Raw genomic sequence first — 18,014 nt, forward strand, 5'->3', positions numbered from 1 at the left:
ATGCCAAACACCGAGAATAATTGAAATATAAAAACATTGAATAACAGCGGCGAATCCAAACTTTTTTTTTTAGGGTGGGCACTTATTATATAAAAATAGTTAAATTTATATATATATAAAAGCTAAAATTCTAAGCAAAATCTTAAATTTCATTATACTTTATGAATTTAAAAATAACTAAAAATTTGCATATATAATTGCATCATATGCATTCATTATATAATTTATATTATTTGGAAATGAATCTACATAAAATTACTATTTTTTCTCTATCAATCGGCTTATAAATTGATAGGCAAACAATGCGAGATTGGTCATATTATGTCAAAATTTTATTTTTGAGGGCGGCAAAATTCCAAAATTACCCTTCCTCTACATTAATTTTTTTTTAGGTTGACATTTGCCCACCCTAAATATAGTGGGATCCGCTATTTGAATCAAAACATTTTGTCGAAATAAAATATTGACATAATTCATCCCTTATTTATGAGAATATTTTTTAATTGTTATTAATCTGTTCATATGGCAAAAGTATTAAAAATTCTTTTCATTATCTTGAATTTTAATTTCACCTACATAAAATAAATAATTTAGCACTCAATAATAAAAATAATAATAATCCTAATTGCTTTAAAATAAATGCTGAAGTATTCTACTAATCATGTGGGACATAACAAAGCTACTATCACTTTAGTATCTAATCATGGTGTACTTTTTTTAAGAAAATAGTAAACCTACTTAACAGGCACGCATCTTCAATCCTCTAAGCAAAGATTATCAATATATAATCCACTAAAAATTAACCAAATCACCTTCAAAGCACAATTAGACTTCTTAAATACTTCCATAATCCATCATCATTAGTCTAATTAATACCAATTATATCCCCTAATCCTCCAAATTAATTAAAACAAATTGATATCAATTAGTAGAACATATTAGAAAATAAAACTCAACAAACTCAAAGCAAACGCTTAATCAACTAATTATAAAGTTAATTAACTCCATGAGCATTCTCAACATGCATAGAGGGCGGCCAGCTCCTCCGGCGAAGTTCCGCCGACCGCCTCATGATCCCCATTCTCGAGCATCCATAAAAGATGATCGAAAAGAACCACCTCACAATTCACAAAGATGGCGTCTTTTGAGCTTTGACTCGAACGATCTATGAGCGCTTTAATGACTGGGTGGCTCAAATACTTCGCTCGAATTATGTAACGCCGCCGAGAGCTTCCGACGAACACGATAGTCTCACCGGCGCCGCCACCAACCTCCTCAGTTTCGCACCAAAAGTCCTGTGATTTGGTGGATTTGGATCTCAAACTAGTGTAGGAGGAAGACCTCCCCAATGTTGCTGAGAGGCTCTTGCACTTCCTCAGCAGAACTTTGATCTTCTTCATTGTGTTTTGCCAATCATGAGAGAGATATATATAGATGTACTCAGAGAGAGAGAGAGAGAGAGAGAGAGAGAGTTTCAGAGGATTAATGGCGGCAGGGGTGGCTTTAAAGCTATTAGTAACGGAAGGTAGCACATCGTTATTAACGTTTTGGTTCTGCTTTAAATGTAGAGGAAAACTGGAGGCTGCAGAAGAACTCTATCACTATGTAACTTCAACAGAAAAATGATTTTTATTTAATGACAGCTGTTTTGGGAGATAAAGTATTAATTATTTAAGCTGATATAATGTTCATATAAGAGTTATGAAAATAACATAGATATATCATTTTAATAACATTTCGGTTAAGAATTTATTTGAGACAATTTAACTCATTTTTTAAATTCCCTTCTCATTCACAGTCCTAAAAATATTGTTTTGAAATAAGTCTTTCTAAGATAAGAAGTTTTTGTGCTAAGAAGATGTTGTAGGAGAGAGTAAGAAAACTATTTCAAACAAAACCTAAGATTTTATTTGACTTATTGCTTTGCTTTTTAGGAGAGATTATTCCGTGCGGAATCCATGCGGGAACTTTTTATCCGGACTATGAGTGTACATATTATGTACAAAAAGCATATTTTTTATACACAGTTTGAGACTATGTATACACTGTTTGTACACAGTATATACACTCACAATCCGGACGGGAAGTTCTCGTCCAAACTCCGCATGAAATAATTTCTCGGTTTTTAGATGCAATCATATTTTTTATTAGACAGCCTTTTTTTTCGCTTCTTTTTAAAAAATTTACATAAGAAAAATGTTTTTTATAACAACTTTAAAAAAATTACTTTCTCTAAAACACCATTATAACCTTTTTTATAAAAAACTAAAACCATCACAAACTAACTCTTTGGGATAAAAAAACTATCTTTGAAACACATTACCTTTTTATTAATTATTTTTCTTACAAAAAAAACAACGGTTGAAAATCTATTCCAAACAATATCTTCCTGAAGTATATGTCGAACTATTTAAAAACTTAAATAAATTAAGACTTTCGTTTAGGACAGCTTTCTTACTGTTTTATTTTTTAGATCGCAGCCATAACTTTTTATTTGGTCACAGCTTTTTTACTATTTTCAAAAAAAAGTTGTACTCATAAGTTACTTCCTACTGCAACTTTAAACAAAAAACTAATTTCTCCATAACAATACAATCACATTTATAAAAAAATAAACATAATTATTATTTTAAATAAAAAGAACATATCATTTGAGTTAAATAAAATTAAAACAAATACTTTGCATTTAATAGATTTTGGAAGTGGTTTGGAAGTCTTATTTCTTTTCATACAATAATAATATAGTCATATAATAGTAAATGGAGGTTAGATTAGAATACTATTTTTAATAATAATAAATTCGTGGGATGTTACCTAAAAATAAAACTCAGAGCACTCCAACTAACATGAAAAAATGAGTTTCTAAGAAGTGTACATATAAAATAAATAATTGCTAGCTGCTATCATTTTCAAATGCTTAAGTCGAAATAAATTGTTCATAATAGTACTTTATGCTTTTCCTTAGCCTTTGGATTTACCTGCTCATTCCAAAGAGTGCGAGCATGCAGTTCATCTTGATTTATTAGTTGAGAGTTTAGACTATTAATCAAGAAGTCTTGAGTTTGAAGCTTGCATATGTGATGTATGCTGGCCCGTTTGTGTTGTTGAGTTGATCTCAGAAGCACCATTAGGGTTGCAAATGAACCAAGCATTTGACAAATTACTCATGGCTCGTATATATATATATATATATATATAATTTAATAACTTATTTTTACTAATCTCATCTAAAATCATCTAATAAATTTATTTTTACTTCTCACATCCGCCTAAAATCAGGAACAACCCGCTCTCTAAACAAATATATGATGAATCATAAATCGTTTGTTCGTAAATGAGCTCATTTGATAACTCAAAAACACTAATTATATATGTTCATGAATGACCTCATTTGATAGCTCAAAAAAACTCATTAGGTATGTTCGTGAACGAGCTTATTTGAACTTCGTTAAATATGTTCATGAATATGTTTGATGTAATTGTTTGTTACTTGTTAGAAACCTTGATAAGGCTCGTTTGTTAAGTTAATGTGCATCTAAAAGTAGAGCTTGTTTATAACTTGATAAGGCTAGTTTGTTTAAAGCTCGATAAGCAAGAAATGAATAGAACATGAACCAAACAGGAACACCCATTAATTTAAACGAACCAAGCTTGAGCACAAACAAAAAAGCTCGAATCAAACTAGAACAGCACTTGAACAAGTTGATAATAAATGAATTCAAACATGAACAAGCACATACTCAATTCGGCTCGGTTTGTTTGCAACTCTAAACACCATTAACCTAATCTTATATGGGTTTATAGATAGCATGGCAGGCCTATATAAGAAGCTTTGCCCTAATACAAGAAGCACATCTTCAGTTATTTTGAACTTCGATATTTGAAATGCAATAGGAGAAATAGCCTACTGAAACAAAAAGTAAAATGAATATTTAAACAAATACTGGTGAGATAAGAGGAATCTTTCATATTTATGACAAGGAAATGAAAGATTTTGTCTTGTTCATTGGCAAGTCCATGTCAAAGCTAACCACCGAAGAATTACCCCTCTGATGAGGGCTTGATTGGCTTTGAAGCAATCAGAGTTTTTTCCCTCTTCCCTTTAAAATAAGGGAGAAGGGGTAGATAGATTAAAAAATGTGGTTGAAGAACAACGAAGCATTCAAAAATACTTTATCACAACAAAATTGGTTTAAAACCGTGATTATTTTCACTGTAAGTATCTTAAGCTTGAAGGAGAGGAGGAGATTAAGACTGAAAACAACCTGGAAGGATGACCAACAAAATGTTGTAGGGCTAAATTATTCTTGTTGTTTGGTTGAGGCAATTGGTGGTGACAGCTCATGAATGAAAGATACAAAAGAGCCGATCCTTGTCTCAGTGGCGTTGCTTTTTTGTTGGTATAAATCAGACATTAAATCGAAAAAGCATGACATCTCCTTCTTGTACAACGTATTCCTTGCCTTCTGATCTCAACTGCATTGATTATAAAAAGCAGAAATACTAATTACCATTAGTGTTTATATTAACTTTAAATGTCCCTTGTGCTCAAAATTGTGCAGACGCCAAACGCCGTCTGGAGACGAGTCAGAATGAGCCACATCGGTACTGCAGCTCGGTACTACTCGGAACCGTGGCTCGATACCGCTCGATATCGTGGCTCGGTACCGCGCTCAGTATTACTAACGTGGCACATTCTAGATAGTTTTCAGATGTAGAGCTGCGTTTGGCGTCCTCACAGAATAATTTCTCGTATTTTGATGCTGGGAATTGAGTGGAAGGATATAAAAAGAATAATAAAAAAAAGTGGAATAGCTCAAATTAATGGTTGTGGATTAATAATCAAACAAGAGATTATATGGGATTTCTGATGATTTCATTTCATTTACTTTCTTTAATCTAAACAAAGCATTAAGATCTATAGCTTGGTTAATGAGGGGTTGTGGACATCAAACTTACAAGGCCTTTCTCCCTCGCAGCAGCCAACGAACCAGCTGCAACAAAATCATCATAGGATACCTGATCACAAATGCACACAGATTTTCAGGCTTACGAATTAAACCTCTCAAGAACCATAAATAAGAGAAAAAAAAAGAGCTAAAAAAATGAAACAATTGATTAAAAGAACACTTTCAGAGTATTCTGAGCATCACAGTAGGTTTCTAAACTATGAAGGGGGATTTTGATCGGAAATACTTGAGTTCGCAAGTAACCCTAAGGGTAATACTTGAGTTCGCAAGCAAACCTATCACTGATTAGTGAAAAACAGCAAGAATAGCACAAAATCTGAGAGAAATCAGCACAAACGATAGATTGCAATATGAAAATCAAAGTCAAACAAACACGGAAACAAGATACAAGTGATCCTCAATTCGAGAGTAGGATCGTCTCTCCCAAATCTCTAGACAAAAGAGTCTAGAACCCAAGTCGCCAAAAAACCCTAATGGAGAACAAAACAAAACATAACCTCTCCCTAAAACATCTCACGCTCTTTAATACATAAACTTTCATAATCTAATAATAATAATAATAATAATAATAATAATAATAATAATAATAATAATAATAATAATAATAATAATAATAATAAGATTAAAAAACTTACTGTCTCTGCACGAATGAATCCTTTCTCAAAATCTGAATGTATTACTCCAGCAGCTTGAGGTGCTGTCATACCTGTTTGGTAAGAGGCTACTATTTCGATCAAGATATCCAAGCATAATTGAGCGGCCAAAACTAATATGCACACGAGAAGCATTCATCAAAACTAACCGGCAAGTATTGTCCAAGCTTTTGTTTCCTGGAAAAGAAGCGGAAGGCAACATCAAGACCAAGTACTAGAAAACAAATCAAGAAAGAAAAAATAAAATGTTGTCACCTTTTCTCCTGATGTGAAGTAAGTTCGGAGTCCCAATAGGTCATACGTCTCTCTTATAAGATTTCCTAGTCCACTTTCACTCACACCAAGGGACTTCAGATACTCTATTCTCTCTTCTAGTGGAAGTTCAGTGAGCTCAGATTCAACCTGAAGTGGTATGGGCAATATTAGTCATTTCAAAAAATTTATATAAAATTAAGAATATTAGCCAGATCTGTAAACTGGTTACCAATGAAACCAAAGAAAGAAGTTTAATAACAGAGGTGGCATCAAGCGCAGAATTATGGGTCTATAAAGAGTATAACACATATCACAGCTTGCAGTAATAAGGAGCGTATTTCCCCAAGATTGTTTAGCAGAAGATAGCATTTACCTAAGCAAGACCAAATAAAATTTGCATATCTGGCATGCTTAGTAAGAAATAATAACGTTTCAATAAAAAAATATGGCTTGAGTGCCTGTAGCTACCACATGCAATGTATGCATGTCTATATTTTAAAATGTTTATTTGCATATGGTAGCATAAGAGCAACCGATGAGCATGATTTGATTTAAGGAAATTGTGTAATTTTCCTGCATATATGTATCTGAAAGTTTTAAGCATATAAAACGGACATGAAAGAAAAGAAGGCCAAGATAAAGAAACCAGATTACAAGGATTAAATCAATAAAAATAGAAGTGCACAATAGATGCAAAATGTCATTAACTGGACATAGGTTTGTTTGGGTTGGCTGTTGTGTTTTGTAAAGGTGGTTGTAAAGCCATTGTGGGTAAAGCAATTTTTTAAAAAACTGCTGCGGATATTATAAAGTTTCTTTAAAAAAATTGAATGGTTGCATTCTTGAAGCTATCATATATCAACAACTTTGGTTACACAAAAAAAAAATTCTAGAAAGCGACTAAAAAGTAATAGTCAACAAAATTATAGTTGCAGTCTAAAAAGCAAAGCATTGAAATTATAGTTACAGTCTAAAAAGCAAAGCATTGAGAAACTTATCCAAAAAAGACCGTTAATAAAAAAAAAATTGGAGAATACATTAGTCTCATACCTCATAAACTTTATGCAGCAGCAGTCATATGGAATTTGATAAATATAAAAAATCATTACTTTGACTTTGCTCGGGAATAATACCTGTGCTGAAATTGATACGAGGCCAGATTGCAACTCAGATGCAAGTCTCAGTACTTCTCTAACGTGTGGATTGCTGCTTGGTTCAGAGAGATCTGTTTCAGCCACATTAGCAACATATATGATAGGCTTCATAGTGAGCAAACAGAGATGGCGTATAGAATCTTTTTCGAAGTCTGTTAAAGGAACGGATCTTGCAGGTTTTCCATCCATGAGAAGCTTTTGAATTTTTTCCAAAGCTGATCTCTCCGTTTCTTCCTAGGAGATTGAAAACCAGTGACAAATAAAAAATTCTTAGTATATGGAAAGATATATATATATAATTAAAAACCAGCTTAGTAAAATTAATAGACTTGGCATGTATCAGCTTGAAATTGATCACTTTCGACTCGACTCAAATTTGGTTCAACCTTAAATCGAAGTCTTTGATTTTGAGTTTGTCTCTCGCACAAACTCTGCTTCATAAAGATTACCTTCAGTTTAGACTGTGCATCCTTTGCCTTGCCTTTCCTGACTTTTTCCAATCTTTTATCTATCTGAAATTCTTATGAATAAACAATTTAGTATTGTAAGTGCACTTCATTGCAAGAAAATAATCAAATAAAGAAATGAAATTAAGAAAAAAAAGTCTAACAATCCATTTACGAAACATACATCAAAGCATTTTGTTCTTCATACCTGATCAAGATCTGAGAAAATCAGCTCTAGGTTTATGACATCTATATCCGACTTTGGGTCAATTTTTCCATTGACGTGAACAATGTCATTATCCTCAAAGCAACGCACAACCTGTAGACAGTTAACAAGTATAAGGACTAAGATTTAGAATGGAAAAACAAAACATAAAAAATTCCTAGAATTTTAACCGACTTAAAAATTTGTCAATAACCAAAGCAACAACTGCACCGCTATTTAAGCTTTTGCTTAATTAATGCTGTTTTATTGATGCAGTGGGACATAAAGTATAAATACTAATATGTTTTTTTCTCAAAAAATGGCAAGGAAAAATATAATGTTTAGAAAAAAACCATACATGATTTAATGAGTTTTTCCTTCCAAAATCTAGGGTTCCTCCAAAACTAAGGATTTTTCAATAATATTGATAGGGAATGTTTGGAAAAGCTTTAATGATTTTCTAAACCCTAATTCTTATTTTCTCAAGAGTTTGTGAGAGTTCCAAATTAGGGCTTTTTCCTCAATTAATTTCTTGAAAATTTCTTTCACAAAAATGGTTTCTATCGATATTAGAAATATTATTATGGGTTTAAACTAAACTTTCATGAAAATTTTCAAGTTTTAAAATTAGTTCCAAATTTCAATTTCTATGAAAGTGCTTTCACAAATTTTATTTCCAATGACCTTAGGAGTGTTCTGACGAGTTAAAAATCAAAATTTTGTATGAAAACTCTATGTTTCCTAATTTTGAATTAACGAAATCCAAAATTTTAATTAAATTAAAATCTAATTAGATTAAGGGATGTTTTTACATATTCATGGGAAGAAAATAGTGAATTTAGGTTTCCAATTTTGGAGTTTTTAGGAAAATCCAAAAATTTTAAATAAATTAGAAACCTAGGAAGATGTAATCCAAAGAAGGAAGTGCACTATTGAATATAAATTTTTTAAATTAATGGCAGTTTTCTCCCTTAGGTCTTGGAAATGTAAGTGATAAGGAGAGATCGTCGCGAGATTAGACGACAATTTACACGTATTCTGAGATTTGTTTGCTTATTTTGAGGTAGATACATTTAACTATTCCAAGTTTAATGTTCTTTTATGCTTAAATGCACTGTGATATGTTTTAGCATTAAAATAGTATGTTAATCTTTTTTATTCTGAATGAAAATCGTATACCGACATGTTTAGAATAATTATTGGCTTGTTTAGGCACACTTTAATTCAAAAAGAATTTTCATGTAGACTTGCATAAAAATTTGATAGTTAGAAGCATATAATTGATATGTATGTTAGTTATCTATCTTATGATAGTTATTGCATGTGAAATTGTGCATGTTAAGGCGGAGTACCAATATGATGCCTTGGTAGAATATGACTTTTCGAAGCAATATGACTCTTCGGGGCAATATGATAAAGGAAAATGATATGGTCAATATGTATATGTACCTGATTAGTACAATTTCGGTACTCCAGTATGGGTGTATTAAATACAAATAAGATAAATATATATGTATACAGAAAATAAAGACAAGTTGAAAAGCATGAAATAAAAAGAAGTAGGAAGTCATATAAATATAGGTGTATGACTACCTTTGCATGACACTATGTTGTATAATTCTTTAGTTACATGTTGCTCAGTTTCATATTAAAGTATGCATATTGATCTTCTTTACAATGTAATTGAAATTGATATAGTTACTTGATACCTATTGAGCGATAGCTCACTCCTTAGTTTTGAGATGTTTTCAGAAACACCTATTAATCAGTAATGACTGACAGACTGTCATTCACCTATTGTTGTAGGGAGACGCCGGGTGACAGATTCTATTTGTTATTTTGATGCTTTATATAATAGATGGACGCATAGGATGACATGTGATATTGTTCCTATTTTGTAAAAGACTTTTATGTACGTGTTTATAAATGAAAGAAAAATGTTGTTTGAAATTTTTAGTGGCTCTCTTACATTGATTTGGATGATTACTCTTTTATGTTACATTGAAATGTTTCAAATCTTCCAACTGACATCCATTCTTATCTCGTTTACATGAGCTTATTGGGCCGGGTCGTGACAAGAGTGGTATTAGAGCGAAATTTAAGATGTCAATCAATATAAAAAGCCATTGGGATGATATTATAAGTCATAGAATATATAGGATGCATGTTTCGAGAAACTATTGAACTGTGGTTTTTTTTTAATCGCCTTAGGGCCATGGATCCTGATAGTGATGCCACTGATGGCAACACTTAGCAAAAAAGGAGGGAGGTTCCAGTTATCTTACCAGTGGCACAACCTCCGAGTGGTGGCATAAGTGCTACTATAGACACATTTACCCAAATGATGGTGGTTGTGACGCAGTTGATTCAGCACTCCTAGGATCAGTCACATTCTAGCTCCAAGGGCGAATCTGTAAACAAGCATTTAAAGCTCTTTTAGGATATACAACCACCTCTTTTTACAGGAGCAGGAGAGCCAGCTGACGTTGAAAACTGGCTCATGAGGATCGAGAAGATTATGGATGGTAAGCACTATTCAACTAATTAAAGGGTAACTCTAACTACCTTTGCCTTGGATAAAGAGGCTGAAGGGTGGTGGAGATGATAGCTTTTGGAGAATATTCGCGGCAAGGCAGCATCTCAGGTCTTATGGAGGAGTTTGTCAGGGTTTTTAGACATTGGTTTGTGCCCTTTCTATGAGGAGGCAGATGCAGGATCAATTCGTCTGAATAGTCTAGGGAGACCGCACAGTTATGAAGTATGAAGCTGAGTTCACCATGTTATCATATTATCCAGCTCAGCTCATCCCTAGTGCTGAAGAGAAGTGCCACAGATTTTTATCAGGGCTTCGAGATATTATTCATCAGCCGTTGATTCTATTGGGTCTTGATGATTACTCCGTTCTGGTTGAAGGGGCAATGAGGATAGAGATTGACCATCAGGCCATGCAGAAGCATAGAGACTTTCATCAAAAGAAGAAAGGTTTCGAAAAATCTAGAAGCTTCAAGACATATTCAAGAGGCTCTAGTCTGAAGAAGGCTAAGACATATTCAAGGCCAATGTGAGTGGCTTTGGCATCAATATCGGTGTTTATTCATGGTCTAATACGTTTTGGAGGTGGCAAAGTTAATGAAATAGACTGCTGAATTTGGGAAGTTAGAAAATGCATTATAGTCTTTGGGTAGAAGATAAAGCATTTTTTTGTCGTAAGTCAGGGTTCTACCAAAAAGAAAACCAAAGTTGCAAGAGGCAGTGAACTGTGGTTGAACTGCAGTCCCAGCTTCCCCCCTCGCTGCTCCTTTTCAGGGTAAAAAGCTTATGTGGTCCAAAGTTGCCGGACCATACTTTACCCAACCCCTGAAGCTGCTTTGCAAAACAAAGAAGCTATATGAAAAGCAGTCTTCTGCTTCAACAGGGGATGGCTAAAACATGCTATGAAACCAAATAGCAGTCGTAGCACTTGAGGTTTGCCAACTTCTACCTGGGCATCGCCAAAACCTGGAGAGAAGATAAACTTAACATGTTTACAACTGTTGCCATAGAAAAATTCAACACAACGCCATTTGCAATTGTGGTTGGTTCACTCCACTTAGCCGTTCAAGATCATCTTCAATCGTTGACAAGCCCTTTTACAGTAATGCAAATCAACACTCAAGTTTCCATGCTGTCTCAGCCAGTTCTATTCTAGGTATGTAGTAAATAAGAAAACTTATATGGAAACATTTACAAAAAGGATAGCAATAATTTATCTTTTGGCATGAAATAGGAAATATCAGAAAAAGCAAACACGTAAATTAAAAATGAACCTGCAGTATGGAATCCACTTCACGAATGTGGGAAAGAAATTTATTACCTAATCCCTGTTAAACAATGATGCCGGCATTAATACCCAGATATACAAGTAGAACTACAGAGAAAGTGATAGAATGGTAATCAGAACCCAAACATGTAGGAATTAAAAACATGTAACAGATAAGTACGTACTATAAATAAATGGCAAAATTAAAATAAATTGGTTGGAAAGAATGAATTAGCAATTCAAAGGACCAATGACATTACAGAAAGAGTGTACAAAAACAAATATGCTAGTATACAATCTAATATAAAAGATTGCAAAAAAAAATAAAAAGATTGTAAAAGATTAAAGAGATTTTATGCTTAAAATTACTCCTCCCCCATCGTCTATGAAATATTTATAAGAAAAGGGCTTAATTAAGATTTGTTTTGGTTCTATACTAGTTCTCGACTGAGAAAAAAAAAATTTAACCAACCGCCCTTCCTATGTTAGAGTAGTAAGAATCATAAGACTAATATGTTTTTTGCATACCTAGTCAAAGTCATCCAGAAGGAAGAAAGATTTGCCTACCAGATATAAACAAAGAAGCAGAAGCTACACCAAGTGGAGAAAACTACACTAGCATGGAAGAAAAATAAGTCACTGCCTTAGTAGCCTTGACAGGCTAAAACGAAACATTCCTACAAAGCAAAATAACTCGGGTGGTACGCCCAAGGCATGACTCTAAACATTAGCGAGAGTAAAAAAAAGGCCACAAGGAGACCTAATCTAGGATGTTCATAATACTGGAATATTCAAAATTTCACTAGTCCATGAAATTTTCATAAATTAAGATGTCAAAATAAGCTTATAGCATTTTCTAGAAGCTTCCAAAATGATCCAAAAAGTTCTGAGAAGGTTCCATCACCAAGCACAATTCTCCACTGAGAAAGGTCTAGGAATGAAGGGAGAATGAGCGAAAAAAAAAAAAAGAGGACCTAATTGCAAAATTTTCAATCCAAAATCCCAAGATAGAAGGGGCGGCAAAACAAGAAAATATTCAAGTAGTTCAAGGAATATTTCAACTTTACACTAAAAATTTGAGATAATACCCAAAATTCAATCCAAAACTACGAAAAAGAGTTGATGTCCATCAAAGAAGGAAATTAGGGTAATCAAGGTAACAATCCACGTTTCACTCCATAGAAGTCACACTATATCTGATGAGGACGTCAGTAGGAGATTCCGAAATGCCTACCGTCGGAAGCATCGTAGATCAACAGCTACGATGAGGAGTTTATATATTTGATATATTTTATGTATTAGTTCAGATTTATTTTATTTGTGTCTGTACCCTTGCTCGTGTGTTGATTTGAGTTGTAGCCCTATGGGCATGTTAGTCCTTTCTTTTCTTTTTCTATGAGGCCTACATATTAGGTCCTTGGTCTTGTATTTGAGATGATGATGATTATGAATGAAATTCCAGCTTTTCTTGTTTGATCTCTTTGTGAGTTCTTGAGAGGAGAAATCCTAGGAGAGGGTTTTGCATCACTCGTCAGCTATCGGTGGATTTCGAGACTCGCGGTTAATACTTAGTATTGCCTTCTTCCTCCTTCCTTGGTTACCACCACCGGCCACCTAGCCCAAGACCCTTGTCGCCGGCCGAATCTTCCAAACCCTTTCTCTTTTTTTTTTCCTAACCCGCCAACCCTCACCACCTCCCTAAGTCACCGGTCTCCCCTCACCCGTCCGCCGCCGGTCTTCCCCAAGGCTCCCTCACTGCTAGCCTCCACTAGTTGCCGGCCCTCCCTCTCATGACCTTTGAATTTTGAATTTCAATATTCAAATCAACCTTAATTACATTCCTAATTTACCCCACTATTAATTTGGAAAGTTGCCTCACTTTAATTCACATTAGATTTGAATTTCAAAGCTTTCCATATTAATAAACTTAAATTAGGAAACCTTCTAATTACATTAAATCTGAAATCAATTTCAGATTTAATGACAATCCCTAATTAAATCCTCCCCGGGCCCATACATCGAACCTAGACACATCAACTCCCTTACCCTATGGCCGGCCCCTCTATAGCCCCATTCTCTCTCCAATATGCCACCTAGACTCTCATTAAATGCCCCTTAAATTCCCCTTGGCTGCCGCCCCACTTAAGCCCTCAATTAGGATTAATTTGAATTTCAAATTAATCTTTCCCTCCTGAGAATTAATTTCAGATTTCCTTCAACCTAAGCCCTTCTAGTTCACCACCTTCCATCCCAACCCAACCCACCGTAAACCTAGCCGAAATTCTCCTCCTCTCCAATTCTCCCCCACTTTCCTCCTCCATCACATACAAGGATTATCTTCAAGCCGACGTCGCCCCCATGCATGGCCGATCCAGAGCACGATCACAGATTCGTGTATGATGATCAAGGACGAACGGATCTTCTATGATCCCCTTTCTTCGACTTAAACTTGAGCGTTGACGATACCGTAGACGATTACATGGATCGCATCCTCTTCACGTTGGCACCTTCCATCGAAGAGCATCTTCCAATCGGACATTGGTGAATCACCGGTCATCTTCACAAAACTCCTCCTCCGGCTAGCTTTCCTTGGATCTCTACCCTATGCATCCTTTCCCTTATGGTGGCATCTTCCAGATTGTGGTGATTCTTCTTCCGCTAAAAAACCATAAAGAGCATGAGTGAGGGAAACTCGAGGTTACTTTTCTCTTTGTTACGTGGTGGATTGTTAGTTTATTGCATTTGCGTTTCCATTTTATAATTGATATTATTTGAGATCTTGCTCTTCTATTGTGTAATTATTTTCCATATCAATTTAGACAACTTTTAATTTGTAGAATATTTTCTAAGTGAAACATTGGTTGATGTTACAACGTCTAATTCAATCTTTATAAATTTTCACGTGCAATTCCTACTTGGTTTCACATCAATATCTCTCTCCCTGAGCAATCTAGAATATGAAAAACTTTACAACATAAAAGGAGAGAAAACAAAAACCCATAATTCAATCTAAAACTCCTAGAAAGGATTGGAATTCCATAAAAGGAGAAAGACGTTAAGGTGATCAATATAACAATCCATATTACATTGCATAAGAGTCACCCCATCTCTCCCCATCTCTCTCCCTTGTCATCTATAATATGAAGGGGGTAATTCGTAAGAATATCCTAAGGTATTTAGATTTTAATTACCAAATAAATTATGATAAGCATTTAAATAATAACTTATTTTATTAAATAGTTCATCTAGCATGAAAAAAAGAAGTTATTTTCCTTATTTAATCTAATATTTAGTTTCCAATTTGCTTATCATTTTTGGCTATAAATAGCCTTTAATATATACTATTTCCTCCATTAATGAAGTGAATTAGTTCCATCCAACTCATCTAGCAGCGCATCTCTCTAGTCGAGTCTCTCCTTCCTCAATACCCATCAGATTGTGGTTTCAGGAGAAAGCAGCACCAATGACCACCCTATCCCTCTCTGCTTCAAAGTTTAGCTAGGGTAGGAAATCACTGTGTGCTAGTAAATGGCAATTGGATACATCCATAATAGGAAACAAGACTCATAGTTGATGTTTGTTATTTGTTGTAGTGTCAAACAGTGAATGCATTCAATGTGTAAGGTTAAAATAAGTGTAAATCAATAAAAAATAGCAACAATCCAAGGATAAGGTCTCCAAGGCTGCCATTATTGGTAACTTTACTCTTTAAATTTTACAAGCAACTTCTGTTTGCTAGGTTCTAAGTTGATTTAAACCACACATTAATCCTTTTCGACCAATCTTATTACAATCTTTCTTTGCTTGTAAATCGTTCTTGATTAAGAATATCAAAATTTGACCTAGAATCCTTGCATTGTGGTCCCATTCCAATGAGAAGTCAAGACAAAAAACTCATTTTAGTGGATTTCCGATCATTTTAGGTAAGTATAAATGTACAAATTCATTAAAAAAAAAACACCACATGAAGCTTACAACAAGCAATATCATAATGATCGTTTATGAAAAAAAGTTTCATTTGGAATGTTCGAGTCATTAAAGGCTGCCACACCATATACACATTTATGAAGAGAATCATGAGAATCTCATGATTCATAAACTTGCAGTTCAAACGATAGAAATATCACTTTCCAAAAGAAAAGCAATGCTCTATGAGACATAAATTAGATAATATTCATACTGCATACCTCTCCTTGACTGGCTCCTTTTACTAGACCAGCAATATCAACAAATTCTATAGAGGCCGGTACAACTCGGTGGGACTTGCTCAGCTGAGATAGAATGCTCAACCGTGGATCTGGTACAGCAACAATTCCAACATTGGGCTCAATGGTGCAGAAAGGAAAATTTGCAGCCTGAGCTTTCCCATTCTCAACCTAAATCAAAGAAAGGAACTTTCAACTGACTAATCTCTTAAAAAATCCAAAACTTCGAAGATAGCAACCATTGGATACAATAATACATATTTTTATGCATAAAGAAAACAATTTATCTATCTTCTAAAACAGAAAAAAGATCATCATCATCACTGACCTTACCCCATCAATTTAGGGCTTGCTTTATGAATCTGTGGTTTTTACTAGTTTTGTTAAGTGTTGTCATAGATGTTAACATATTCAGCTCAATTTTTTTAATAAATTTTATATGTAATCAAAGACAAACCCATTTTACTTTTTAGTCTTTAGATGCTAATTTTAATTTAGTATATTTGGTGAATTTTCTATCCTTCGTTATACTAAACCACCTAAACGCTTCCTTAGTAGATTGTAGACAGAAATTCTCTTTTTTAAAAAAATATTTTTAATAAAATCATAACCCTGGAGAGATTTTGAAGGTTAAATCAATAATTATTTTAACTTCATAGAACTAAATGAGTGAATCAAGTAGATTTAACATTTTTAAAAACATATTTTCTTCAAGCACTAATAAATTATCATTTTTAAAATACATGTTTTCTTCAAGCAGGCTGACCTAATTTTATTTTCTACTGCATTATCTTCAACAAACAATACTACCACCATTCCCCTAATATAGTTATTCCCCAATTTATCTAATAGAATTTCGAACTTTTGATACGTTTATTTTTAAACATTCTTATGTCGACCGAAGACAACTTGATCACCAGCTTGCCTAAACCCTATAATCTAAACTGAATGAACAAGGTTATGCCTATTATAGCTTTAGGTTGATGAAGGGCTTACAACAGCATTGAAAAGTGTGGATTTTCCGACGTTGGGGAGGCCGACGATGCCAGCCTTGACGCTCATGCTCACCCTGGAGCCCGACGAGTAGAGCCGGCGCCATTGGCAATGATGAAGCGATCGGGAATAGCAAGATGAAAACCTGGAACATGGAGACAAGGGGGTTCTGATAACGCCGAACCCTAAAAGAGTTGAGCCGATAACCCTAGCCATGAAAACCGACAGCAAGATGCTTCTCTGTGGATATGGGAGGGAAACTAATGGTTCCAACTGGCAACTGCCGAGTGCCAACTCGTCCAACAAGTCCGAGTGGACCACAAAAGGGTGAAAAAAAAAACTTTTTTTTTTATCAGAGTCGTTCTTCATTAATACAAAAAAAATTAATTTTATTACTAGAAAATTGTTTTTAGAAGCAGTAAAATAGCTATCCCAAACGAAGCCTATGACTAATTAGGTTGGTCATTCTATTGAGAGGAAAGAAGATTAGGCAAGTAAAAATACTAGCGTTGGATGACATCGGTTGGTTAGTTTTTGACATTGATAGTTGGAAAGCATTGGGCAATGAAAAAAGGGGAATCTCATAGGTCGGGCTTCAATTGGTAGTATGCTTTATCACATTTCATATAGGAAGTAAAGATTCAGTGACCAAGGAGGTGAGTGTCAAACACTGCTAATTGGCTAATGTTGAACATGAATTGTTAGTAATTGTCATGTGAAAGCCATTAATAATGATGTAAGTGAAGAGATATCGCTTAGTTATTCTTCATATAAGAGATGTATCAATAAATCAAATGATAATCATTAGATGTTAATGAATGGCATATATTGAGCAACAAGTATAAGCATTGAGTAATAGCCAATGAGGGACAAAAAATATTATAAGATTACGACCTCGTTCATTCTTGTGACATGAGAGAAGACAGACCAATCAAGAAGACAATCATCATAAGTCAATGATTGACAACCATTGGACATCAATTGTTGGTGAGTGTAAACAGAAAAGTTAAAAGAAAAAAAAAAGTAATCCAATACATATTGAGATGAATTATCCTCAAAACCACCTCTAAATTCCAATTATTATTTTTTTTATAATTACATCTCTCAATTAAAACATTTGAAATAAAATATACTTTGTAAGCATAATTCCAAAAAAAAAAAATCTAAGATAAAATCATGAGACATGTAATTATATCATGATCAAGAAAAAACCATTAAAGATAGTTTTGATATATAAAGGCCCATTCAAATCAACATTGCAAGTGATATTTTAGATATATTCTAAACATTTAAAAAGAAATGTCTAATCTAAAATGAGGTGGTTGTTATATGAT

General features: G+C 34.0%; 2 protein-coding genes across 2 annotated transcripts; both read right to left on the reverse strand.

Moving 5' to 3' along the window:
* Positions 1–818: 818 nt before the first annotated feature.
* LOC110092785 (auxin-responsive protein SAUR78-like) lies at positions 819–1,400 on the reverse strand. The gene has a single exon (XM_020817453.2). It carries the CDS (start codon positions 1,398–1,400, stop codon positions 1,017–1,019), a length of 384 nt encoding a protein of 127 aa, XP_020673112.1. The 3' UTR covers positions 819–1,016.
* A 2,282-nt stretch (positions 1,401–3,682) lies between these two features.
* LOC110092779 (ribosome-binding ATPase YchF) lies at positions 3,683–16,911 on the reverse strand. The gene is made up of 11 exons (XM_020817446.2): positions 16,684–16,911; positions 15,670–15,858; positions 11,490–11,543; positions 7,687–7,797; positions 7,482–7,544; positions 7,012–7,266; positions 5,879–6,025; positions 5,773–5,800; positions 5,606–5,676; positions 4,960–5,019; positions 3,683–4,476 (listed from the first exon to the last, which is right to left on the reverse strand). Exons 1-11 carry the CDS (start codon positions 16,894–16,896, stop codon positions 4,408–4,410), a joined length of 1,260 nt encoding a protein of 419 aa, XP_020673105.1. The 5' UTR covers positions 16,897–16,911; the 3' UTR covers positions 3,683–4,407.
* Positions 16,912–18,014: the final 1,103 nt, after the last annotated feature.

Source organism: Dendrobium catenatum, unplaced genomic scaffold (assembly GCF_001605985.2).
Source record: "Dendrobium catenatum unplaced genomic scaffold, ASM160598v2 fragScaff_scaffold_665, whole genome shotgun sequence".
Lineage (NCBI taxonomy): Eukaryota > Viridiplantae > Streptophyta > Magnoliopsida > Asparagales > Orchidaceae > Dendrobium > Dendrobium catenatum.